Genomic DNA, 25,321 nt, shown 5'->3' with positions numbered 1-25,321 from the left:
GCCGCTGTCCTGTAAAGGGGCGCTCGTCTGCTGGTCGTGGGGGTCCCGAGTCTGACCGGTTGTCGCCGAGGCCTTGACTGTGGGTTGTCCTAGTGCGACTCTCGGCTGTGCGACCCCCGCCGGCTGGGTTACCGTCTTGGCGGCCCAGCGTTTTCCCACATCCTGGCTATTGGGCTGCGAATGTTCCCAAAACGCCGCGGGGCGGTGACACGCCTGTGCTTTGCCGGCGGTCATCACTGGGGTGGTACACCTCTGAATTCAGATGCTAGCTTTGGTCACCGACGGAGGTCCTGCCAGTAGAAATGCTACTTTGGTTGCAGGCTCAGCGTGTGGTTCATGGAACAATGGAGGCTGAGGAGGGGTCTGGAGAGGACTTGGATGGGGGGCTTTGGCTTTGTGGTGCCCTCTCTGTGCCAGGGGCGCCAATGCACACCCTCTTCATCCTGCTACCCCTTTTCTGTTCGCTTACACTTAGTTCCTCTGCCTGGTTTAAGATTATCAGAGGAGAGCCGGGCGGTGGTGGGGCACGCCTTTAATCCCAGCACTGGGGCGGCAGAAGCCAGCGGATCTCTGTGAGTTCGAGGCCAGCCTGGTCTACTGAGCAAGTTCCAGGACAGCCAGGCAGCGCTACACAGAGAAAGTCTGTTGGGCTGGAGAGATGTCTCAGCAGTTAGGATGGTATCCTGCTCTTTAAAGAACCCTACCTAGTTCAGTGCCACAAAGAGCAGCTGCGCCCATCTGAAACTCCAGCTCCAGGGGATTCCACACCTCTGGCCTTCATGGTCACCTGCAGTACACACAAATTAAAAATAGAAATAAAGCCGGGAGTTGGTGGTGCATGCCTGTAATCCCAGCGCTCGGGAGGCAGAGGCAGGCGGATCTCTGTAAGTTCGAGGCCAGCCTGGTCTCCAGAGCGAGTTTCAGGATAGGCTCCAAAGCTACACAGAGAAACCCTGTCTCAACCCCCCCCCCCCCAAAAAAAAGACTCCTGTAGACTTACTTTCTTTCTTTGCCGGGCGTTGGTGGTGCACACCTTTAATCCCAGCCCTCGGGAGGCAGAGGCAGGTGGATCTCTGTGAATTCGAGACTAGCCTGGTCTACAAGAGCTAGTTCCAAGACAGCCTGCAAAGCCACAGAGAAACCCTGTCTCGATAAACAAAAACAAACAAACAAACAAAAAGAAATAAAAAAATAATGACTATTTTGTAATTACTTTTCTATTACCGTGAAAGGACACTATGACCAAGGCAACTTAATAAGAGAATTTATTGAGGCTTACAGTCCCAGAAGGTAAATGCATGACCATCATGGTGGGTGACATGGGAGCAAGTAGGCAGGCATGGTACTGGAGCAATAGCTAGCTAAGAGCTTACATCTGGTCCACAGGCACAAGGCAGAGAAAGAGAGAGATCCAACTGGGTGGTGATGTGGGCTTTTCAAACCTCAAAGCAGGTCCCAAGTGAACCACATTCCCCAAGGGCATACCTCCTAATCCTTCCCAAACTGAGATTCAAGTATTCAAATGTATGAGCTTGTGGTGGGCATTCTTATTCAAACCTCCAAACTGAATGGAGTTGCTTATTTATTCTCAGTGCTGTAGAATCTGAGACACGGATACCTGGTGCTTGAGTAAGCTCCAGTTTCAGTATGAGACCCTATCTCAAAAGAATAAAACTGCCTCTCTCTCTGTGTGTATGTGTGTATGTGTCTTTAATCTCAGCACTCAGTAGGCAGAAGCAGGTGTATCTCTGAGAGTTTGAGACCAGCCTGGTCTACATAGTGATGAGCTGCAGGACAGCCACAGCTACAGATCTTGTCTTAAATCTTCAAAAAAAAAAAAAAAAAAAAGTAAATACAAGTGGAGGGGCTGAAGACATAAATGTGTTGGCAGTCAAGAGACCTTACTCCTCTTGCAGAAGACTCTGGTTCAGTTCCCCAAACCATCATGGTAGCTCACAACTGACCAAAACCTCCAGTACAAGGGGACAGAGTGACCTACTCTGGTCTCTGAGGGCACCAGACACACAGATGCTGCATAGACATACATACAGGAAACACACATACACACTTGAGCTTAAAAGAAACGTGGAGAACAACTGAAGAAGACACATTGTCTTTTGGCCAACACATATGTGTGTACACATGAAAACACACACACACACACACACACACACACATACACAATTAAAAAAAAAATCAAGGTGTGGGTCTTTAGATGGAGAGTGTTGGGGCACTCTGAAGCTTAAGCTCCTAAGTGTCACAGTAAAGTCACGCTGAACACTTGGAAATGTGAGCTCTCACCAGGTCCTCTACCTTGGCTTTCCCACATCTCTAACATGAGTTGACAGTTGTGCTAGGGAAGCCAATGTTCCCCTTTCTCCTCTCAGGTCCTTAGACACAGCAGTGTCTACAGAGTGTCTACAATGGCTGGCCCTGTGTGATTCAGAATGTGTTCCAGAATATTGCTGTGCAGGGTAAAAGGAGGAGAGTAAAGACTGTTAGCTCGAGACCACTATTCCTACAGAGCAAACTCCCAGCTCATACAGCTGCCCTTTTAATGGCAATGTGGTGTGATATGAGTGGTGCTTGTTGCTCAGGATTCTAGGAGCTCTTCTTCTGCTGGAGTGAGGATTTAAGATAACCCTGGCTTCCTTCCCCTAACGGAGGACAAGGTTGTCTGAAGGTTTCTTTGAGGTTCACTAACGTCAGTGGTCCTGACTCCTGGGTCTCCTGCAAAGAGGCTGACTTCTGATGAGTTGGGAAAGTTGGGGGAGAAAAAAAGGAGGGGGAGCTCTCTTCAGTTCCTGTGAATCTACTTGAGCGCCAGGCCCTATGCCAGATGCTTGGAGGACAGAACAATGGCAATTATCTAATCATTAATTAGACAGCTGAGGGCAGCTGAGGGGGCTGGGTGTCTCCACCAGCCTCATGCCTATAAATACCATCTCTAATGACTCCTAGAATTCCAGCTTCACCTCAGAGCTTACTCCCAGCTTCCGGGCTTGTCTGACTAGTTCCTGATTTCTTCCCTCTGTGTCTGGTAGACACCCCAATGTTGTTCTCCAGCCTGGTAGCCCCCCAATGGTGGATATCACTAGCTCTCTCCAGTAGTTTTGTCTAGAAACTGAATGCATGTTGATTTTTTTTTTCAGAGAGTTCTAGCTGTGGAGCCCCAGGGTAACTTTGAACTTGGAATCCTTCTGCCTCAGCTTCCCAAGTTCTAGGATCACAGGCTTGAACTACCATGTCCAGCTTCCTTGTGTCCTCTCATTCACACCTCACACCCAGTCCATGAGCAAGTCCCATCAGCCAGAGGAACCTGGCATCTCCACCTCTGACTGCAATGGAGAAAAGCCTGTTGACTTCCTGATGTGATAGCCAAAGCGAGAGGGGACACTCTGTAGGCTATTTTGCAATGTGTCATGTCTTGAGCCACGTGTGCAGCAGGGTAGGTGATGGATGGGGGTTTTTGTCTTCCCCTCAGAAGACCAGCCACCTTGGCCATGGCAAACAGGAGCTGAGAACCTCCCTAAAGGTTAGGGAGTCACATCATGTCTCAATTGGACACCAGTGCATGAGGGAGGAGCCTCAGTTTCTGGGATAACATCTCCTGACATGATGTTTGCCCACATGTGTGTCTATGTACCACTTGAGTGCCAGAAGAGAACACCAGACCCCCTTAAACTGGAGTTTCAGGAGATTATGAGCCACCATGTGGGTGCTTGAAACCCAAATCAGGTCCTCTGTAGGAGCAGAAGTGCTCCTAAGCCATCTATTCAACCCTGTCTTTTGGCCTTTTTAAAAGTTTTTTTTAAACAATTTTTTATACTTTATTTTTATTTTATGTGCATTGGTGTTTTATCTGCATGTATGTCTGTGTGAGGCTGTCAGACCTTGGAGTTACAGACAGCTGTGAGTTGCCATGTGAGTGCTGGGAATTGAACCCAGGTCCTCCGTAAGAGCAGTCAGTGCCTTTAACTGCTGAGCCATCTCTCCAGCCCTTAATTTATTTTTTTATGACAAGGTATCACAGCCAGGCGTTGGTGGTGCACACCTATTTATTTATTTATTTATTTATTTATTTATTTATTTATCGAGACAGGGTTTCTCTGTGGCTTTGGAGGCTGTCCTGGAACTAGCTCTTGTAGACCAGGCTGGTCTCGAACTCACAGAGATCCTGCCTGCCTCTGCCTCCTGAGTGCTGGGATTAAAGGCATGCGCCACCCCCCATATTCCCACCCCAGCTGAGATTGGTCTTAAACTCACAGAGATCCACCTGCCTCTGTCTCCCAAATGCAGGTATTAAAGGTGTCAGCACACCAAGCCTTATCGAAGTCTTTGAGACAGGATCTCTTGTACCTGAGGCTGGCCTACAATTTCTGATCCTCCTTCTGCCTCCCAAGTGCTGGAATTTCAGATGTGAGCTGCCACATACGTCTCTGGCAATTTAACTTCATCATATTGTGTGTGTGATATATGATGTGTGTGTGATAGAGTATGCATAGGGAGATCAGAAGTTGGTTCTCTTCTACCACCAAGGGTTTGGAAAATTGAATTCAAGTTTTCAGGCTTTTGTGCTTTTACTTGCTGAACCATCTCATGGAGCTTACTTAACTCTTCTTGATATAGGATTGTATGTATCCCTGGCTGGCCTCAAACTCACTATGTAGCCAATGATGGCCTTGAGCTCCAGATCCTCCTGTGGGCAACTCCCCAGTGCCAAGGTTACAGGTGTGCAACACCCATGCTCAGCTCTTGTGACTTTTTGAAATTTTTGTCTTATCAGCCAGCAAACCTATACAGTGTTACTTAAGTTACCTTACAGTTTCATTTTCTAAAGGAGAATTAAGTGCTTTGGATAAAAATATGCAAACAAGTTGGCTGGAGGGCTGGCCTAGTGGTTAAGAGTGCTTGCTGCTCTTACAGGGAACCTGGGTCCCATTCCCAGCACACACATGGAAGCTAACAATTGTTTGTAACTCCAGTTCCAAGGGAGTTAGCATTCTTCTCTGGTCTCTGTGGGCAGCGGACACTCAGACAGTGCACATATATGCATGCAGACAATGTAAAAACTTAATTTAATAAAATTAGAGTAAATCTTTAAGACAAAACAAAATAAGTATCCAGCTACTAAAGCACTTGCTGCACAAGGCTGATGACCCAAGTTCAATCTTCAGTCCATGGGACCCAGAGAAAACACCTGGTACAGTGGGGTACATCTGTAACCAGTGCAGCAGAAACACGAGGTGGGTAGGGGCTCAGAGATGGTTCTGTAATTAAAAATTACACACTGTCCTTGCAGAGGATGGGAGTTTGGTTCCCAGGTCCTGTGCTGGCCTATTACAACTGCCTAGAACTCCAGCTTCATGGGATCTGATGCCTCTGGCAAGAACCTAAACGTTATCCCTCCACTACAAGCATATCCATGTGTACACATATATTTTAAAATGAGATAAATATGGGCTAGAAAGATGCCACAGCAGTTAGGATCAAGTACTGCTCTTGCAGAGGACTTGAGTTCAGTTCCTAGTTCCCATGTCACAGGGCTCATACCACCTGTAAATCCAGCTCTAGGAATTCTGATGTCTCTGGCCTCCTTGGGCACTTGTACTCACACACTCATACGTGCGCGCGCGCACACACACACACACACACACACACACACACAGTTACACACACTTTAAAAACGAGGTAGATGGAAAGTAAGAACAAACTGTTGAAAGTTGACTTTCATACAAATGTTGTGATTTCACGCCCACACTAACACACACACACACGCGCACACACACACACACACACACACGCACACACACGCACAGAGAGAGAGAGAGAAGAGAGAGAGAGAGAGAGAGAATAAAAATAAAATAAGCATGCCAGGAGAAGAATCAGAAAAGACGCTGATGTTATCCTCAAGTCTCCATAAGTATGTGTACATGTGCTCATGTACCCCCATACCATCTGCCTACACACATTTGAGCAGGTAGACACATGTACACATACAACACACATATACGTGCAAAACATAAATCAAATAATGCATCTCCTCAATACCTTCCCATTTCATTTCTCAAGAAAAAACATAAATTTACATATTGTTATATAATCTTTTTAAATGTAAATTTTCTTTTTAGATTATTTTACTTTATGTGTGTGTGTGTCCCTGCTCACATGTGTGTCTGTACACTACATCTGTGCAGTGCCTACAGAGGCCAGAAGAGGGTGCTGAAACTGGAAATATGGACAATTAAAGATGTGAGCCACTGCCATATGGGTGCTGGGAATTGAACCTGGGTCCTCTTAACATCTGAGCCATCTTTCCAACCCCAATTATTATACAACCTTTTAAGCCTCTGATTAAAGTAAGTCAAAATCCAGCAAAAACCAAGCCACGTATTTAAAGGCCAGACTGGTCTACACAGCAATTTCCAGGTCAATTGGGGCAACACAGTGAAAATCCTGTCTCAACAAAAATTGCTTTAAAAAAAAAAAAGAAAAAAAAATCAGAATTGCCAGGCGTTGGTGGCGCACGCCTTTAATCCCAGCACTTGGGAGGCAGAGGCAGGCAGATCTCTGTGAGTTCGAGACCAGCCTGGAGACAGCCTCCAAAGCCACAGAGAAACCCTGTCTCGAAAAACAAAAAACAAAACAAAAGATTTTTGTTCACTTTAAACCACTGTCTCATAAGCATCTATCTTCACCCAGATGGCCTTGGGAGACAGAGGAGGGCAGTGACAGCTTCTCTCTCAGCCAGTTCCTCCCTGGTCCAATGGAGCCAGAGGAAGTCAGTGTGGGATAAGAACATTCTTGACCTGCCTAGCACCTCTCCACGTGGTACAGAACTTTCACAAGTACCTGACAAGATCCTCCTGGGAAACAGGATAGCAGAGGGACATCCCGGGGTATGGAAACACTTCTGCAGGCTGTCATCTGTGCTTGCTCGCAAACCTCTCTCTGTAATGATACAATACTGCCAGTGAAATAGACAGTAAAATGCAATGAGGCAGCTAGAAAATAAAGTAAAATAGGAAGAGAGTACTACAACCTGGATGAGGGCCGAATGCAGATTCCGATTACCCAGAACAGACAATAGGACCTGGGAGGGGCAAGAACTGCCATTTATCTGCTTGATGGGACAATAAGAAGCAGGGAGACGGGTGAGCAAACACTTGAAAGCCTCAGGAAACATCAATTGCATGGGAGTTTGCTTTGTTTTGGTGTGTGTGTGTGTGTTGTATGTATTCATACTTTTGAATCTGTTGTCATTACATTTAATAATTATTTATTGTGTGTATGGGGAGGTGCAAGTGTCACAGTGCACTAGCGGAGGTCAGAGGGCAGCTTGTGGGGGGAGAGTTGGCTCTCTCCTCCTGTTGTGTGGGACCTGGAGACTGCACTCAGGACTTCAGGCTTGATGCAAGCCCCTCTACCAGCTGATCACTCACTGTCTTGGGAAAGGCTCTTTCACTGAATGAGAAGCTCACCATTTTGGCTAAGCTGGCTGACCAGGTCTATTTATATCGTTGGGGATTTGAATTTATGTCCTCACGCTTGCAGAATGAGCATTCTTACCCACTGAGCCATCGCCCTAGCCTTGTGCTGTGATTTGATTTGTTTAACAGAGGTCTCACTATGTAGCCCAGGTTGGCTTTGTACTCCCTATTACCTTTGTTGTTGAAGATGGCCTTGAATCCCTGATCTTTCTTTCTCTACTTCCCAATTTCTGAGATTAGGAGGAAATGGAGATGACCCATAGAAAAATGAAAATGGTGGTTTATAAAGGTAGAAGGGGAAACCCCATGTAAGGTGGTGTGTTTAATTTTGATTAGGCATGTTAATGAGGGCAGCCAAAAGGGGCTTTGGATTGCTGGACTTCAATACTTTGATAATTGGACCTTGGTAGTCAGCCTCAGGAGGAGGAAGTGGCCAAATAAAGACATAGACCTTGGTGGCTAGAGTGTAATCTAATGGTTTTTATCAAGGCAGAGGGAATCCGGGAGAAGAGAAATAAAAGCCTGTCAGAGCTATGTTTGTCTGACCTAGGCTAGCTAGAGTCCCTTCAGAGGGGCTTACACTGAGACCTGGAAGAAGCAGAAATCAATCAAACTGCCTAGAAGAGGTTCAGACCTACTGAGTCACTTGGAAGGGACCCTCTCCAGCCTGTTGAGCTTCCTGCACACTGTGCAAAATGCTCCAGGTTCCTAGCTTTTGTGAGCTGTTTCCCATGCTGGGGTGGGCTTTGGTGATGCAACTGACTATAGTCATTTCTGCTCCTGTAAGTAACCCCTCATCTATACTCCTGAATTAACCAATAAAGCTCATTGGTTAACCAAGTTGGATTTTGGTGGTATTTGTGCTTTAGTTTTTGTGGGCTCCCTACCTGGAGTGAGTAGATGTGTTTACTTTCTCTTCAGGACAAGTTTTGTCACACAATATATGTAGTCCTGGCTGTCCTGGAACTCGCTCTGTAGACCAGGCTGGCCTCAAACTCAGAGATCCACCTGCCTCTGCTTCCTTTGTGTTGCCCCTACACCAGCTTCCAACTACAGTATTTCAACCCAGTGAAATGTAGTTAAAAAAACTATTAGGGAATTTAATTACCTATGTTTATAATTGCATTCATTTTTAAGAAGAAGCTAATCTGCAGAACTTACAAGTTAATTAAATATTAATCAAAGAATAGTGAGGCAATTGTTCTTGTTTTTATAAATATTGGTAGATTCATAAGTAGGAAACTAGCTTTGCAAAATGCACTTGGATGTTTAAGAAAAACTAGTTCTTTTTAAATGTCTACATTTTAATAAACAGCATTAATTCAAACACAAGCAGAGATAGGAAGCATTCTGAGCGTGAAAGCCTCCTTCCAACATTAAATTCTCAGCTGAGTACATCCTCAGCTGTGGTCCCACTGGAGGACTCAGCATCTCAGAGGCTTCCAAGCCTTTGCTTCTGTTGCCAGCATAGAGCTATTTCCATAATCCCAGTATTCGGGAGGTGGAGTCAGGAGGATGAGGGGCTTAAGGTCATCCTTCACTACCTCTACAAAGAGTTCAAGGCCAGGGGATCAGTGTTTGTCCACCATGCAGAAAGCCTTGGGTTCTATCCCAAGCACAGCATAAATCTGGTGTGGAGCTCACACCTGCAATCTCAGCACTAGGGTGAGACAGGAAAGTCTAAATTCAATGTCATCCTCAGCTAACCATCCAATTTGAAGCCATGTGAGCTACATGAGACCATATCTCAAATAACAACAAACAATAAACAACAAAAGACCCAGCTCAAATTCTGTGAAGACTACCTCCCCATATCAGGCCCCTACCTCTCTGCCCAGAGTCACCAGTCTGTGGCCCAGAAGACTGACAGGCTGTAGTGGGATATTGGCTGAGGCCTTCATGAAGTTGCCATGTGAGAACAGACTCAAGTCCCAGAAAAAAAAAAAAGAAAAGAAAAGAGGGCTGTCAGCTACAAAGCCTTTAATCTACAACTGTGAACTGCTTGTAAAATATGCTGGTTTAATAGTGGCACAAAGGTTGTGGGAGTAACCAACCAATATCTTATTAGATTTAAGGCCTAATCCAAGAGATGAAATCCATCCCTGACACTACTCAGGTGGCCAAGAACCTGAGCCTAGAAAGGTAAGAGACCTAGTAGAAAATCAAATCCTACTGTTCTTCTAAAGGAACTTATCAATAAAATGAGTCCTAACGACTTTCTGCTGTACTCATGGATAGCTCAACCATCACTGGAGAAACTTCTTCCTGCGGCAGATAGGATTTAAAACAGAGACTAACAGCTAGACAACATGCAAAGAGTAAAGAGACTCTTTACTTAGTCCTAAGTCCTAAACAGGGTGTCTCCATCAAATCCCTTCCCTACGGGCTCAGAAGAGCCTGTGAAATCTTGTGAAAGAGGAGGTAAAAAGACTGTAAGAGCCAGAGGGGACATGGGACACAAGGAAACAAGGCCTTCTTCTAAACGCAGCAGGACTGACACACATATGAACTTACAGAGACTGGCAACATGCACAGGGCTTGCTTAAGTTTGGGCCAGATGGGGTACCAGTTCTGAGGGGAAGATGGACACAAGACCCCATCCCCATCTCCAGCTGACAACTGTTCATAAAGGAAAAGTTAGCTTTCTCCTGTGGAGTTTCACTGGGTATACAAACCACTACTGGGCTCAGAAGTAGAGGGCCAACACAAAACAAACTCAATGGCATTTTTGGAGGTTCCTTGTCTCATAATGTTTTGCCTGGGTTTTCTTTCTTTCTTTCTTTCTTTCTTTCTTTCTTTCTTTCTTTCTTTCTTTCTTTCCTTCTTTCTCCCTTACAGATCTTTTGTGTATATATTATGGTTTCTTAAGTTTTTATAAGATTTTATAGGATTTCTGTGTGCATATGGACATGTGTATGTCTTTGCATCTATATGTGTTTCTTGTGCTTTTTCTTTGGTTCTTTTTCTCCTGGTAGTTTGCCTGCTTGTTCCTGTTCTAGTTTGTTTGTTTTTATTTTATCTTTTTTCAGATGTCTCTGTGTGTGTGTGTGTGTGTGTGTGTGTGTGTGTGTAAATATAATTATTGTTTTGTTTTTCAAGACAGGGTTTCTTTGTAGCTTTGGAGCCTGTCCTGGAACTTGCTCTGTAGACCAGGCTTGCCTCAAACTCACAGAAATCTGCCTGTGCTGGGGCCTGTTTGTATTCTTGTGTGTGTGTGTGTGTGTGTGTGTGTGTGTGTGTGTATGGGTGGATGATCTGGGAGGAGCTTGGGAAGCCGAAACTGTAGTAAGATTATATGTAGGGACACAGAAATCCTGTCTTTATATATATAAATATCTACTTTCAATTAGGAAACAAACAAACAAACAAACAAAACAAACAAAAAACCAAAAGAATGAGACTTTACCTTAGTGTGTACTAGCTGGCAGAGTGGTTATGGTGGTGGTGGAGTTCTGGCTTATCCAGAGAGCTGCAGAGGCTCAACCCCAAGGAACATGGATTTCAGGCCCTAAGTGGAAGGCAGACTTCTCTTTACTAACCAAAATGTCTTTTTGGTGGGACCTTGCCTTTTCCCAGAGTCCCTTAACTGGAAGATTGGAGGGCAAAGTGAAGGCCCTTCAAGATGTCCACATCTTAAACCTTGAAGCCTGTGAATATGGTCCCTGGAAAACGGAAACTGAGGCTACAAATCAGCTGTTCATGGGCAAGTAATGACTTTTCCTGCATGCAGATCAGGCCAGTGTAACCACAGCCTGGAAAATGGCAGAGGGAGCCAGGGGAACCAGAGAGCAAAGCCCCACCACATGGAATACAAGAGAAGCCTGGGCTCACAGCCAGGATGCAGGAAGGGACTGCAGGAAGGGGCTACAGGAAGGACCGGTGACCTCTGGCCGCTGGAAAATCCTGGGACCGGCTCCCTTAGAGCTTCCAGGAAGGAATGAAGCCAGCGGGTGTAATTGTGGTGACTCACGCCAGATTCTTGTCTCACAGAACTAAGATGACAAGTCTGCGTTGTTTAAGTTGACAGATTTGTGGGGATGTTTCAGTAGGAGGGTCATTCACTTCACTCTCTCTCCTTTTTGTTTTGTTTTGCTTTTCAGGAACTAAATCTTTACTTGTAAAATTTTAGGGGCAAGGCTTGGAGAGATGGCTCAGCCATTAAGGCTCACAATAACAATTTGTTAAAAAAAAAAAAAAAAAGTGTGTGTGTTTTCCTGCTTGCCTGTTTGTGCACCACTTTCAAGCCTGATGCCTAGGGAGGCCAGAATTGGAGATAAATAGTTTTGAACCACCGTTTGAGCCCTGGAAATGGACTCCTGGGACCAGTGCTCTTAATTGCTGAGCTATCTCTCAAGCCCTAGGATTTAAATCTTTTCTTATTTCTTAACGACACACAGAGACTTTGGCCATTAGCTTAGGTTTGTCCCACTAGTTCTTTTTTTGTTTGTTTGTTTCTCTGAGACAGGGTTTCTCTGTGCAACTGCCTTGGCTGTCCTGTAACTCACTCATGTAAACCAAACTGGCCTCAAACTAGGAGATTTGCCTGCCTCTGCCTCCACGGAGCTGGGATTAATGGTGTGTGTCACCACTGTCCATTCCCACTAACTCCTATGACTTAAATTAACCTATATTTTTATTAATCTATGTTCTCCACGTGGATTTTACCTCTCTCCCATTCTGTGTGTCTGACTCACTTCTCATCTCAATGGCCTGTACCTCCTGCCAAGCTATTGGTCGTTCAGCTTTTTATTACACCAATCACTTCTTCACACAGTGTAGAAATATTCCACAACAGTGTCAGATCTTGGAGTTACAGTTGAGCCACTATGTGGGTGTTGGGATTTAAAGCTGGGTCCTCTGGACGAGCAGCCAGTGCTCTTTAACAGATGAATCACCTCTCCAGCACCACAGGCATGTATGTGTCTTAAGGGAAAAATGAAAGAAAGAGAAAAAGAAAAAACAACAACAAAAAAAACTTGTCCTAGTTAGTTTACCAGATAGTGCTCCTAGGCACCCAGATTTTCTTTCTCTTTTTTCTTTTCCTTTCTCTATTCTTTTTTATATTGATGGATCTACAGAGACCGAGACAGGGTCTGGCTATGTGGCTGCCCTGTAATCAGGCTAGCCTTAAACCTTCCTAGAATCTCCCGGTCTCTGCCTCCCTTATAGATGTGTTCTACCACACCGGGCTTGGCCTTTCAAAGTTTCTGCCTTTCAAATCTCACTAGTGCCTTGGCTGCTCTGGAATTCAGGAGGCGCCGCTTGGCCCCCAGAGCTTCGGGGGAGGCCGAGCTCTTCCGCCTGGCTCTGAAGAAGTCGCCCAACCTGACAAATTGCTCCGCCGCACCTATCACCTCCCCTTCGTGCACTGGAACCTGCTGCTGTTGTGGACCCAGACGTGGAGCTGGAGGAAGTGTGGGGACGGCGACACAAGCCCAGGTCTCTGCCTGCAAAACATGCGGCAGGGACCGAGTTGAGTGCTGAGCCAGGACAACTCAGTGGAAAGACCCAGGGCCGAGTCACCGAGCTCCAGGAGGTTGGCTGCGGCCACACCCTGAGGACACAGACAGGCTGGGTGCGCACGTGTGTATACAAGTGCGTGAGCGCCGTGGGTCGAACCGGGACTACAAGTTCCAGGGTGCCCAGCGGCGCTCCGCCCGCGGTCTCTAAGCAGGTCGCCACGGGCTGGCACGCGCCACTCTCGTACCAGAGTAAATAAGGGACCGAGACCGACTCTCCTGAGCACCGTAAATAGAGTCCGAGTGGGCGGGGAGCCGCCCGGCACCGCCTGCTCATGTCGCTGCAGAGTCAAGTGTCCGGCCGCCTGGCACAGCTGCGCGCGGCGGGGCAGCTGCTGGTTGCCCCGCGCCCCTGGCCCGGCCGCTCGGCGGGTGGCCCGCGGCCCCGCGGCAGTGCGTGCGGTCCCCCGGCGGCGCTGGGTGCGCACAGCCACTGCGCGTGCCCCTCGGCGGGAGTTGGGGCGTGGGGGGTGGCGGGGCGTGGAGCCTGGGTACGCACCTGGGCCCCCCTGGCCATGGCCGCGAAGGTGGACCTGAGCACCTCCACCGACTGGAAGGAGGCCAAAAGTAAGTGTGAGCGCAGGGCGTGGGCCTCCCCGGCCGAATGGCACCCCACATGCCCCTGAGACACTTGGGACCCCACCTCAGCCCACACAGCTCATGTCCAGCTCCCACACCAGGTCACCCCTTGGCCAAGTGAGTGGGGAAGGCAGCCTTACCTCAGCTGTGGTGCCCAGGAACCCCTTTCCCCTTCCCGCCCAGATCCTCTGGGACCTGCCACCTTCCTCCACGCGCAGGAGGGAAACTGAGGCCCAATGCCGCAGCCCATTTCCCCAAGGTCACGCTCGAGTGTGCAGAGGCAAAGTGTGTAATGCTGACCTCCGATAACTGGCCTTGTATGCTGTTAGACGTTTGGTGTCGAGTGATAGGGATGGGTTGAGAGAGTAGCACAGGGCTGGTGGCTGCCAGGTAGGGTCAGATAGCCCCAAGAGTGGCAGCTCGGGTGCCGGCCTCTCTGGGAGTGTAGTGGGTGCCCTTTTGCCGGCCTGCTGGCTTCTGGCTCCTTGCCAGCACGCTGCTCCCTTCTTGGGGGACGGGGCTCATAGAACCTGGAGAGCAGACTGACACCGAGTGTGGGCTGATGAGACTCACTGATTCCCCCCAAGAATGAAAATATTTCTCCTTCTGGACAGGCATACCGGGAAGGGGCCACAGGTCCTGGACGACCAAGTGTCTAGCTGGAACGCAAAGTCCAGAGTCCCAAATAGCCCTGAGCTGCAGCCCAGCTGCCGCTGCCCTTCGGCGCCAGTCCGTCCCCTATGGCTCTGGGCGGATCCCCTTTCAAAAGAGCTGGGAAGGCACCTGCCTCATTGGCTGGTCTGCTGGTGGGCGTGGCCATGGGGCTGACCACCTGGGTCAAACTGGGTTGAAGGTAACCTCAGATTGGGACGTTTTTTAAGAAAGGGAACTTCTTGAGTTGCGTGTCTGCCCAGGATCCTAAAGCACTTGACGGTCATCTCTGAGAGAGAAAACTCCCACACCCTCAAACTTGGCAGAGTTGGGGGCTGGTCCAGAACTTCCGCAAACGGAGTCGGAGTCATTGTCTTTAGAATCCTGCTTTCCCATGGAGAGCAGGGACAGACAGTATCACATGTAGTGTAGGGTCTGCCTCTGTTTCTAGATTTCAGGCCTCCTTCCCTGGGTAAGCCAGGTAAGCTGGTCCTTGAGGCTATGGAGAGTGCCTGGTCTCGGCTTGTCATTTCCAGTATGTGTACTGGGATTATAGATGCCAGTGCTACTTCGTCTGGCTTTTCGGCTTTTGCATGAGTTCTGGGGCTCAAACTCGGGTGTCTAGGCTTGCATGGCAAGTGCATTTACCCACTGAGCCATCTCCTTGGCCCTCATTCAATAAACTTTTCCCTCATGCCCTATGGGGCCAGCACTGTAGGACTCAGCATTGAGCCAGGAGGCAACAGTCTGTCTGGTGGGGAAAACTATTGACATAGGGCTATATCCTGAGGGTACCAGGAAGAAACTGTGGTGGCTCGGGCCACCTGAGCTAGGGAGGTCAGAGTAGCTTATCAGGGACTTGAGGTAAAGAAGCTGGCTGGGGAAGGGCATTCCAGTGTCAGGATGTACGGCTAGACTTAGAGGAGGTGGTCCCATTGTGACCAAATGCAGTCCTGAGGCATTAGTGGCAGAGGCTGACAGTGAGACAAGGCCTCTTGTGTTCCAGTTATCTAATGCATGGAAGAGGTTATTCCAAGCGTCCATGACCTGGGACAGCAGGCTCTGGGCATGGAAATGTCCAGAGACTTTTTTTTAAGACAGTGTGTCTTTATATAGTCCTGGATGTCCCAGAACTCACCAAGCTGGACTCAAACTCACAGAGATCCACCTACCTCAAACACTTTTTTTTTTCTTTAAAAGGCTAGGATTGGTGGCACATGCCTGTAATCCCAACACTTGGTTGGCAGAAGTAGGCAGATCTCTGTGAGTTCCAGGTCAATCTGGTCTACAATTCTAGGCCAGTCAGGGCTACATAGTGAGACCCCATCTCTAAAAACAAAACAATAAAGTCTTCCTGTGTAGCCCAGACTGGCCTGGATCTCACGATGCAGTCCACATTATGACTGTTTATGCTTCTTTAGCTCTGTGTAGTATTCCATCTACAGATGTACCACAGTTTATATATGCCTTTTGTAAATGGGCATTTGGGTTTCCTTGTGTAAGGTTTCTCAGACCACTTGATGCATGTCTCCAACAAACATGTGCTGTCAGGGTTATGTTTAGATGAGGACTAGATATCTAGATTGCTTTCCTAAGGTGATCTTCTGTCAGAGACTGGCACATAGTGATTAAAGTCACACAAGACTGATGTATAGGCAGTTCAGGTTGAAAAAATATGGCCTGGCAGTGGTGGCACAGACCTTTAATTCCAGCATTCAGGAGGCAGAGGCAGGGGAATCTCTGTGAGTTCAAGGCCAGACTGGTTTACAGAGAGAGTTCCAGGACAACAGCAGCCAAGGCTGTTACACAGTGAAACCCTGTCTTGAAACAACAAATATGAGTGTGTGTGTGTGTGTGTGTGTGTGTGTGTGTGTGTGTGTGTGTGTGTGTGTGTGTGTGTGTGTGTGTGTGGCGGCCTCACCCTATGGGAAAGCTAGAGGCCCAGTCTTGGGTAGCTTGGTGGCATCTGTTCTCCAGAGCAGCCCACAGAGCAGCCCACATTAGTTTTTGCATGGCTGTGACCACAGTGGCTTCATTTAAGAGAAGAAAGAGAAGGGACATTTTGGCTCATGGTTGCAAACGGTCTCTGTGCACAAGGGCCAGGAAGGCATGATGCACACCTCTGATCCTAGCACTCAGAAGTACAAGGATGGTGCTATCTAGCAAGACTCTGTTCCAAACAAAAGGAAAATGTGACCATGGTGGCAGGAGTGAGCGGCAGATGAAGAAGCAGAGGGTGAGGTCCAAGGCATAATCTGTAAAGACCAGATCCTGGTTCTGCCAGCCAGCTCCCATCTCCCTAAGAACAATGCCACCAAGCTTTTAAAATGTGACATGAGCCTGTGGGGGCGTTCAGATTCAAAGCATAATCTCACTCAGGCAGCAGGAAGGCAGGAGAGAGGCAGGAGAGCAAGCATCATCGCTTGGGAAGGGCTCAGCCTTCCAGAAAAATCTCCTTGTGGAGCGTTGTGCCATGCCCATTGCCTGTTGTGGTCCAGCTACAGAGGCCTTGCCCAAGGCTCAGCTCCTTCTTCACCTACATCTTGGCTGTCTGCTTCTCTGGGTCCATTAACCTTTCCCATCAGGATAGCCACTGGGCTAGACCCCCTGTAGCCTAGGCTGACCTCTAGCTCCCTATATAGAGGGTGACTTTGAACTTGTGATCATCCTGCCTGTACATTATTCCAGGTGCTGAGATTACAGGTGTGCACTGCCAACCCTGGTTTATGTGATCCTGGGGGTCAAACCAAGTGCCGAGCTTTGTTAGTGGCCTTCTGGTATATCTGATTACCCTGGTTAATTAACCTAATCCCCTTGGTTCTTGGGTGCCACAGTGCCCTCTCTCCAACTAGGGCCTGTTTAGAAGACTGGAAATAGGGCTGGTGAGATGGCTCAGTAGTTTAAAGTCCTGATTGCTCTTTTAGAGGACCTGGGTTCACTTTTAGCTCTTACATAGTGGCCCACAACCATCCAGTTCCAGGGGATCTGATGCCTTATTCTGGCCTCTAAGGACACCAGACAGATGCATAATGCACATACATACATGTAGGCAATATACTCATGCAATACAATAAAATAAATACATATTTTAAAAATTATTTAAGCCAGCTAGGCGGTGGTGGCACATGCCTTTAATCCCAGCACTCGGGAGGCAGAGGCGGGCTGATCTCTGTGAGTTCGAGGCCAGCCTGGTCTCCAGAGCGAGTGTCAGGATAGGCTCCAAAGCTACACAGAGAAAACCTGTCTCGAAAACAAAAAAAAAAAAAAAAAAAAAAAAAAAAAAAAAAAAAGCCGGAAAGTGGTGGCGCACACCTTTAATCTCAGCACTTAGGAGGCTGAGGCAGGCAGCTCTCTATGAGTTAGAGGCCAGCCTGGCCTACAGAGTAAGGTCCAAAGCTACACAGAGAAAGAGAAACCCTGTCTCGGCAACAAAACAAAACAACAAATTACTTAAAAAGAAGACTGGAAATTTCACAATGAAAGGCAGTTGGCTCGAAGGGTTTTAGCTGGGGCCATCAGGAACAGCTAGGGGTCTATCCTATCCTTGACTTCTTGTCCTATGCTGGGGCAGAACTGTGTACTGAAAAGAGAAGGGACATTGGTGCCCTCAGACTCCAGAAAGCCCCAGGGTCACTGTTGCATGCTCCCTGAGCCTCTATTTTCTCATCTATGAAATGGAACCAATAGTTCCTGATGTTGTGCTAGAGTGATAGCCTACAGAGCTGCCCCCTTCCACAACTCTGCCCAGCCTCCTGTCCTCTCTGTGCTGGGCTCTTACAGACCAGCCTGCATTCTCTGTCCCTTGTGGCTCCTGGTGAGGCTCCTGTGCTTCAGCTGCAGATCTGCTGGAGGGGCCAGGATTGATTGAGGACCTTAGGGAATATCATCTCAGTGACAGTGTCTCGGATGGGACTGCTGAGCCAGCATATCGTCCAGGCACACCTGAGAATTAGGGGTGAAGGCATCTCTTCCATATTGGGATGCAGCCTTGGTGCATCACTGTGTGTGTGGAGGTAGGGTCATACTGTGTTCTCCACTGCTTGTGACATGGGCTTGGATGAGTCGCTGTTCCCAGGGGCTGCTGAACACAGGTGATTAATGCCACAGAAGCTGCTCGCCACTGTGTTCGAGTGCACAACCTTATCAGCTGTGCCCACCTGGTGTTCTGCAGACTCAGCCCCCCCCCACTGCTCCCCAGGCCCAGCCTGTCTCATCTCTCTGAACAACGTCTTGCAAAGTGTCATAAAGATACTTCTTAAAACACATCATTGAATTCCCGTTTGCCTGGCGCGCTTTATGGCTCTGGCGGAGCCTGCTTCCTCCTGCCCAGCTTTCATGCCCACGAGCCTATGGAAGCTTAGTCTGGGGTCAGGCTTCCCCATCAAAATTTACTGCGAACATCTTTTTACAACACCTGTCTCAGTGAGCCGTGAAATACTCTCGCCTCTTCAAAAATGATAGAGAATGAAAATGCATGTTTTACATCTTTTATAAAAAAATAAAACTCGCTTGTGCTTTAAGTCTGCATCTGACTTGAAAGAAGGTGGGCAGTGACTCCTGTTTCGGGCAGAGAGAAGGCCTGGGAGATGATTCTGAAAGATGGAGCTGAGCTGAGGAATAAGTGCATGGGCCCCAGGGCAGAGAGTATCTTGAGCAGCTGTGTAGTTTTCAGCACCTCAGGAACGTGCCAAGGCCATGACCTTGTTTGGAGATGGAGACTGGTGTGCTGGCCTTTTGTTTGTGTCTCATACAACCCAGGCTGACCTTGAATTCCTTATCCTCTTGCCTCTACTTGACAAATGCTGGGATAACAGTTGTGTGTCACCATATCTGGCTCATGCTGGCCATTTGAGGTTGTGTATTTGGGGACCAGCATGGACAGACTGACAGATGTCCCTGAGATTGGTGTAGTGTTGGTTGGTGGCAGAGACAGGGTGCAGTCTGTGGGAAACAGTGCTCTATTTGGACTCCAGTGGAGCAAGTGGGCCTTGAGAACTATGGCCATTCAAAATAGGTCACCAAAGTTATGAAGGACAGATCACCCCAGGTTTCTTTCACCTGGGTGTGACAAGGGCTGGGTCATTCTGCCTCTCCTCTAAGGTGCTGGCATCTGTCAGATGTGTCTGCCAGCAGTCTAGGTATCCTTGGGTTTTGGGACTCATTCCATGTGGTACCAGGGTTGGTCCCAGCCTGACCACCTCAGCAGAACCTGTAGCTGGTCTGCAGTGTCTGGCAAGCAGTTGGTTGTGTCACCACAGCTTCCTGGTGCCAGCTCCAGGTTTAGCCGGCTGGAAGCATCCACACTTGATTGTGCCAAGGTTCAGGGTGTGTTTGGTCATGATTGCATGTGATAACTGGTATGGGGAGCTACATAATGGCCAAAGCTCTACCTGCCCTGCTTTTCATGTGGACAAGGCTTTGTCTCTCAAATCCTGCCCTGTTGGGTGCCCTTCCTGAGGAATCTGTGATGTTACAAAGGGGTTGAACTGCAGTTCTGCTTTCTTTTTCTAAAGCTGGAAGTGGGGTTGAACCTAGGACTCATGCATGCTAGCTAAGCACTTTGCCACTGAGCCAATGTTCTTGCCAGTCTTGACTGCCCCTTTCTCACAGACCTTCAGCATCTGGGTACCAGGGAGGGTGGAGTCTGTCTCTGACTTAGAGAAGGAAACAGGCTCGGGCCATGACTTGCCCTTGAGCATAGTGGGAGCCAAAGGGGAATGAAAGCCCCACGTGGCTTCTCTCCATCCCTCTGTGCCCTGCCTTCTCTCTCTGCTCCGGCTGGTCCAGCTTCCCTCCACATCATCCCCAAATGTTCCCTCTTGCCTCAGCACTTCTGCAGAGGCAGGCCCTTTGCCTGGATGACTGACTGCTCAGCCGGCTGACCCTCAGCCTTCAGGTTTCAGCTCTTCACTGAGTCAGCCATGGACCCTCGCACACACTGTGCACTGTGCTGGCAGTGAGCAGTACAGGTCCTCACATGGATCTTCTTGGCCAAGGTCCAGGAAGGAGCACACAGACTCTCAAGATTCTTAGTGGAGAAGGGACTGGAGAGGGCCATGAGAAAGGGACTCAAAAGAAAAACTACTATTCCAGGTATAGCAGGTGCAGAGGTCCTGAGGCAGGAAATTACCTGGATGTCTGAGGAACAGGTTGGTAAATTACCAGGTCAGTGGGTGCCGGTGTAGTTAGGAGGACAAGTTGGAAATGGGGAGTGTGTGTAAAGGGTCAGCTTGGAGTCAGGAAATGCCCTTGGGTTTGAGCTGAGTCTCACCTAGAGGAGGGGAGGGAAATAGTGAGGTTGGAACCCAGAGCTTTTAAACTTTTTCTATTTTATTTTATGTATATAAGTGCTCTGTCTGCATGCATGCCTGCACACAGAAGAGGGCATCAGATCTCACTACAGATAGCTGTGAGGTTCCATGTGGTTGCTGGGAATTGAACTCAGGACCTCTGGAAGAGCAGCCAGTGCTCTTAATCTCTGAGCCATCTCTCCAGTCCAGAACCCAGGGCTTTGTGCAAGCATTCTACCAGCTGACCTACAACACCAGACCTGACTCCCATCTGTTTTCTGATGCCATTTGGGTTTTTTCATGTGACTTTCATTGTGTGCTATCCCCTCTCTGGTGATGGTAAGGTGCACTCCATTCTACCAGCCTGTTTCAGGGAACCTGGACAGGCTGAGCCTAAGTGTATACACAGCTTCATACCAGTAGGGGGAGCCTTGAGCTATAAGCCTGGACTAAGCTGTAGCAGAAATGCCTGAGGTGGCTCAAGTTCACTACAGCAAGGGAAGGCCTGACTTGGGGCAGGGGGGACCAAGTTGGCACACCCAGAGTGTGTGAGCAGGTGGGGGCCTGGGTCCTCGCTCAACATCTGAGTGACCTCAGCCTGCCTTCCAAGTGCCTGCTGTCTTATCTGTAAAAATAGGGACGTCTGCCTGTAGGCTGCATAGAAACCAGTGCTGGGAGGATACTGACAATAGGCTCCTGATCTGCTGGAGTCTGTCTTTGAAGACACTTGTCTTGCCATCAGTGACACTGTGACCCACAAGGGACAAAGCACCACCAGCCTGCCTGGCTTAATGCGTGCGAGTTTGCAATTGTTCTGCAAGGGACATCTTATCCCGCCACAAATGCAGAAATGAGGGGCCTAGAAATGTTTAGGTGTCAGAAAGTGGCCAGGTCGAATTCTGAACTGGGGTCTACAATGGCTGAACAAACCCCTCCTTCTCCCTGGTCCTCAGTTTCTCTTCCTGAACAAAGACAGCAGGACAAGATGTGGCATCTTCCGTGTCTCTGTCCCTGAGGGTGATGGAAAGCATGGCTGGTAGGACGGGGTTGCACTCTTGGACTTATTAGCAGGAGGAGGCGGCCTAGATGGGGACGGCTCTTCACCCTGCTGCACTGACTCTCCTTCCTGCATGTCCTGCCCCTGCAGCCTTTCTGAAGGGCTTGAGTGACAAGCAGAGGGAGGAACACTACTTCTGCAGGGATTTCATTAAGCTGAAGAAGATCCCCACATGGAAGGAGACAGCGAAAGGTAGGCCCTATTCTCCAGGCATGGCAGGTGCCCCTGTAGACTGGCTTGGGAGGATCTGCCAGAAGCATCTAGTAGTATCAATTAAGTGCTCTCTACATCCAGGCTCTCTGCATGTGTCACCTCATTTAATTATTAACATTGCCTGAGGCCAGTTTGGGTTTCAGTCCCATGATAGCATCAGGAAGCCAGCTCCAGGCCACATAAGCCATCTACCTCTGGTAACTCAGTTGCTGGGAGCTGGGCTTTGATGCCACCATGCATTGGCTTACAGGGGCATGCTGGGGAACTCCTGAGGCCTGAAAGTACAAGTGGGCTAACCTGTGACCTCACTTATCCCATCTCAGCCTCTATTGTGATACCTATAAAATGGAGTGTATAAAGCCAGGTGTGGTAGGGCGGTCCTGTAATCCCAGCACTTGGGAGGGAGAGGCAGGAAGATGAGGAACTGAAGGCCAGTCTTGGCTATGTAGCAAGATAAGATTAGGAAAAGGGATGTATGTCACTGATGCTTCCTGGAACATTATTGTAAAGGCCTTGTGTGCACACAGTAGGTGCTCATTCAGGGTAGGACGTCATTACCAGCATTAGTGGCCAATCACTATCCTTTAGGCTCTGCCCATGGGCTCTGGCTGAGTCACTTTGCAATGAAGGTCCTCTCTGTGACCCTTTAACGCTGCCTGTTCCAGGGGTGGCTGTGAAGGTGGAGGACCCCAAATATAAGAAGGACAAACAGCTGAATGAGAAAATCTCCCTGTTCCGTGGGGACATCACCAAGTTGGAAGTGGATGCCATTGTCAACGCTGGTGAGTGACTGGCCTGAGTCAGAAGCCTGGGGAGCCACTTTGTCACATTCAGCTTGGTTGTTGTGCCAAAAAAGTGGGTGGGCGCCACCTGGCTCCAGAGAGCCTCTCAGTTGCTGGTGTGGATGGTTTGCTGGCGCCACAGGAGCCCAGCGTGGCGGCACTTGGGCTCTTCCTCTCTTGAAGCCCTGACCTGCCTTGTGGGGGCACCTCACTCTGCCAAGCTGCCCTGCAGCTCTGAGGCCCATTAGCAGTGGGGATGGGGGAAAACATGGCTGGAATGATGCCACACTGCCCTGCCCTTGAGGAGGCCAAAACCAGCTCTCTTCATCCTGGGGTGGGGGCGGGGGCGGGGGCTGCTTCTCCATCCCCACCAGCCCTGCCTCACTCCACACCTGGTCAGGTGAGGGAGCTCATGGAAGGAAGGGAGTATACAGAGAGGTCCCCTCAGTCCCCTGGCAGCTCTCCAGCGCCTGGGCTGGGAGCTGCTCAGCTTCCTGCATGTGTTCTCCTCTTGCTGGCTTGGCGGTTTATTGTGATGAGCAGAGTGGAGGCAGCTGCTTTTCTGGGGGAGGGAAGAACGCTGTGGTGTTTATCCGGCTGAGGTCAAGAGGCCTCTGGAGTCATCAGGAACGGGTGTCTGGGGTCAGTAAAGTCTAGCATGTGCATAGGAACTTCTTGGAACAAGGTCGGGTGGCTTCCCTCCCGCCCTCGTATAACCCTCAGGAGCTACAATGGGCATCAGAGGTGTCTTTCTATGACTCTGTGAATGTCAGGTGAGAGCTCCTAGTACAGGACTCTGACTCACAGGAAATCCCATCAAAGCAGCCCTGGTCCCTCTGCAACCCCCGCCCCCAGCTGCTTCTGGACCTCCTCTCAACCTTCTGGCTTGCAGAAGCTCTGTCTGACCTGAGTCTTAACAAGGGAGCAGGTCCCTCCAGGACTCTGGAACGGGGAGCTGCTGATGCTGTCAAGGCTTCTTTGACCTCCTTAAGTAACTGGGCTCCCAGCAGAGGTGACTGCACTGGACCTTTACATTTATGATCAGGGTGGCATTTCTGGCAGTGTTTCCAGAGGTATAACACTGTGCCCTTCCCCCACCCGGCCTGTCTCAGGCACACAGTGATGGGTGGCAGGCACTCAGTGCCAGATAGAGCTTGGGTCCCTTTACCTTTCTAGCTGTTGCTTCTGTGTGTCTCCCTTGAGCACCTGACAGAGGGTAGATGGCAGGGAGTTTGATGAATCCATCTGAGTGAAGATAGATTTGTCTGGTTTGCACACCAGTCCCTCAAGAGGTCTCTTGGGTCTGCCTTACCCTGGCACTGGCCCTGCTGGTTACTGCCAAAGGTGTGGGAGGCACCCAGTGGTCTTTTTCCCGTTGAGCTGTAAAATGGACAATGGAAAAGCAGGTGCTTTGCCTCATGAGTTCCCTGGCAGCCTGACTGGGGAACAAATTTGGGTTTAGGGACCAAGGTTTGTGCCACTAGATTCATGGAACCGGAGAAAGCTCTGGAGGCTGGGGCATGGGGCATGGACTGGCTTGTCAGTTCTCTCACTGAGGAACCCTCCAGCACTGGCTGAGCTGGCTGCCCTTGTCTGGTGGTCCTGTTGGTCATGCTTCCCCCAGAATGTGGTATCCTTCCATCTGTCAGGCTTCTTTCTGTCTCTGTACAATGGAGATGGCAGAAAGCGGCCCATCAGGTTGCTGGGGACATGTACGGTAGAAATGACACTCATTCACCACCTGCACAAGAACCAAGGTTTCAAAACCTGCGCTGGTGACACCATTAGCAACATGCTGAGTGGCAGCTCAACAAGGCCAAGGACTTGGTGCCTCTTGCAGATAAGCAGCTGTCCCTTCTCTTGCTTGCCTTAGTAAACCCAACACTTAGTATGTTTTCTTGAGGTCTTTTTCTAGAAAGAGGTTCAGTCAGGATTCAGAACCCTTCCAGAGTGTCGAGCAGTGGCTGAAGCAGGTGTTGGTCATGGATTTCCCATGCAGAGCTGGCGTCCCCGTGTTTGATGTAGTATTGGCATTGGTCAGACAGAGGTCCTCAGTGGCCTTGGTTCCCTCCCCAAGCCTTGGGCCCTGGCTTCACGCCGGCAGTGTCACCCACCAGGGGGCAGCAGAGATTGCATTTCCGAGGAGCCCATAAATCAGCCTTTATTAGTGAAATAAAATTCGCAGGCAATGTGGGGCTTTTCAGGGCTGCATAAATCTGCGTCCGAGCCTCGTGAAACCCATATGTGCTTAATTCATATGTAAAGTTTCAAGCAGGAAGAGAATGCATGTCCATTAAATTCTATTTGACTTGATTATAATCATTAGCCGTGAATAATTGCTTCTCATTGCCGACCGCAGAGCCACCACAATAGGCGAGAGAAGAGAGCAATTATCTCGGGGTGGGAATTTTTAAATTTTTATTTTTGAAGCCAGGGGTAGCATTGGCCTGTGGGCATTTGATGGCCCCTGGAGGGCAGTGTGGACTGGGAGTGGCTGGGGTCTTGAAGTCCTACCAGGGCTTCCACACTGTGTGTGTGTGTGTGTGTGTGTGTGTGTGTGTGTGCATCTTCATTTTGGTCTCACATTGTCTCTGTTTCCAGATGGGGAGGAGTGTCCCCCTGGGCCTCTATCCAGCTGCAAGGACATGGAGAAGGATATAGGGGGAGCTAGAGGGGGGCTGTGAGGGGATGGGAGAGGTTTGATCCTTATCCCCACTCTGATAAGTGGGAAGCTTAAGGG

At 49.1% G+C, this 25,321-nt stretch overlaps 1 protein-coding gene and 1 long non-coding RNA gene across 4 annotated transcripts in view; one reads left to right on the top strand and one right to left on the bottom strand.

Moving 5' to 3' along the window:
• Positions 1-603: 603 nt before the first annotated feature.
• LOC118238541 lies at positions 604-11,416 on the bottom strand. Its single transcript, XR_004769045.1, has 3 exons — positions 10,897-11,416; positions 6,853-6,951; positions 604-787 (listed from the first exon to the last, which is right to left on the bottom strand). It is a non-coding gene; the product is annotated as an uncharacterized LOC118238541 (long non-coding RNA).
• A 1,166-nt stretch (positions 11,417-12,582) lies between these two features.
• The window catches only part of Macrod1 (mono-ADP ribosylhydrolase 1), a 144,949-nt gene continuing 132,210 nt past the window's right edge, over positions 12,583-25,321 (top strand). The window contains exons 1-3 of one of the 3 annotated variants that reach the window (XM_027408418.2): positions 12,583-13,576; positions 21,677-21,778; positions 22,465-22,581. In XM_027408418.2, the coding sequence (XP_027264219.1) occupies positions 13,285-13,576; positions 21,677-21,778; positions 22,465-22,581 (511 nt within the window). In that variant the 5' untranslated portion in view covers positions 12,583-13,284. The remainder of the gene's footprint in view (positions 13,577-21,676; positions 21,779-22,464; positions 22,582-25,321) is intronic. The other 2 variants (XM_027408417.2, XM_027408419.2) reach the window with 2 other exon arrangements.

The sequence above is a fragment of the Cricetulus griseus genome, chromosome 3 (assembly GCF_003668045.3).
Source record: "Cricetulus griseus strain 17A/GY chromosome 3, alternate assembly CriGri-PICRH-1.0, whole genome shotgun sequence".
In the NCBI taxonomy this organism is placed as follows: domain Eukaryota; kingdom Metazoa; phylum Chordata; class Mammalia; order Rodentia; family Cricetidae; genus Cricetulus; species Cricetulus griseus.
Note: the sequence above shows the minus strand (reverse complement) of the source record. Positions and strands in the feature narration are given on the sequence as shown.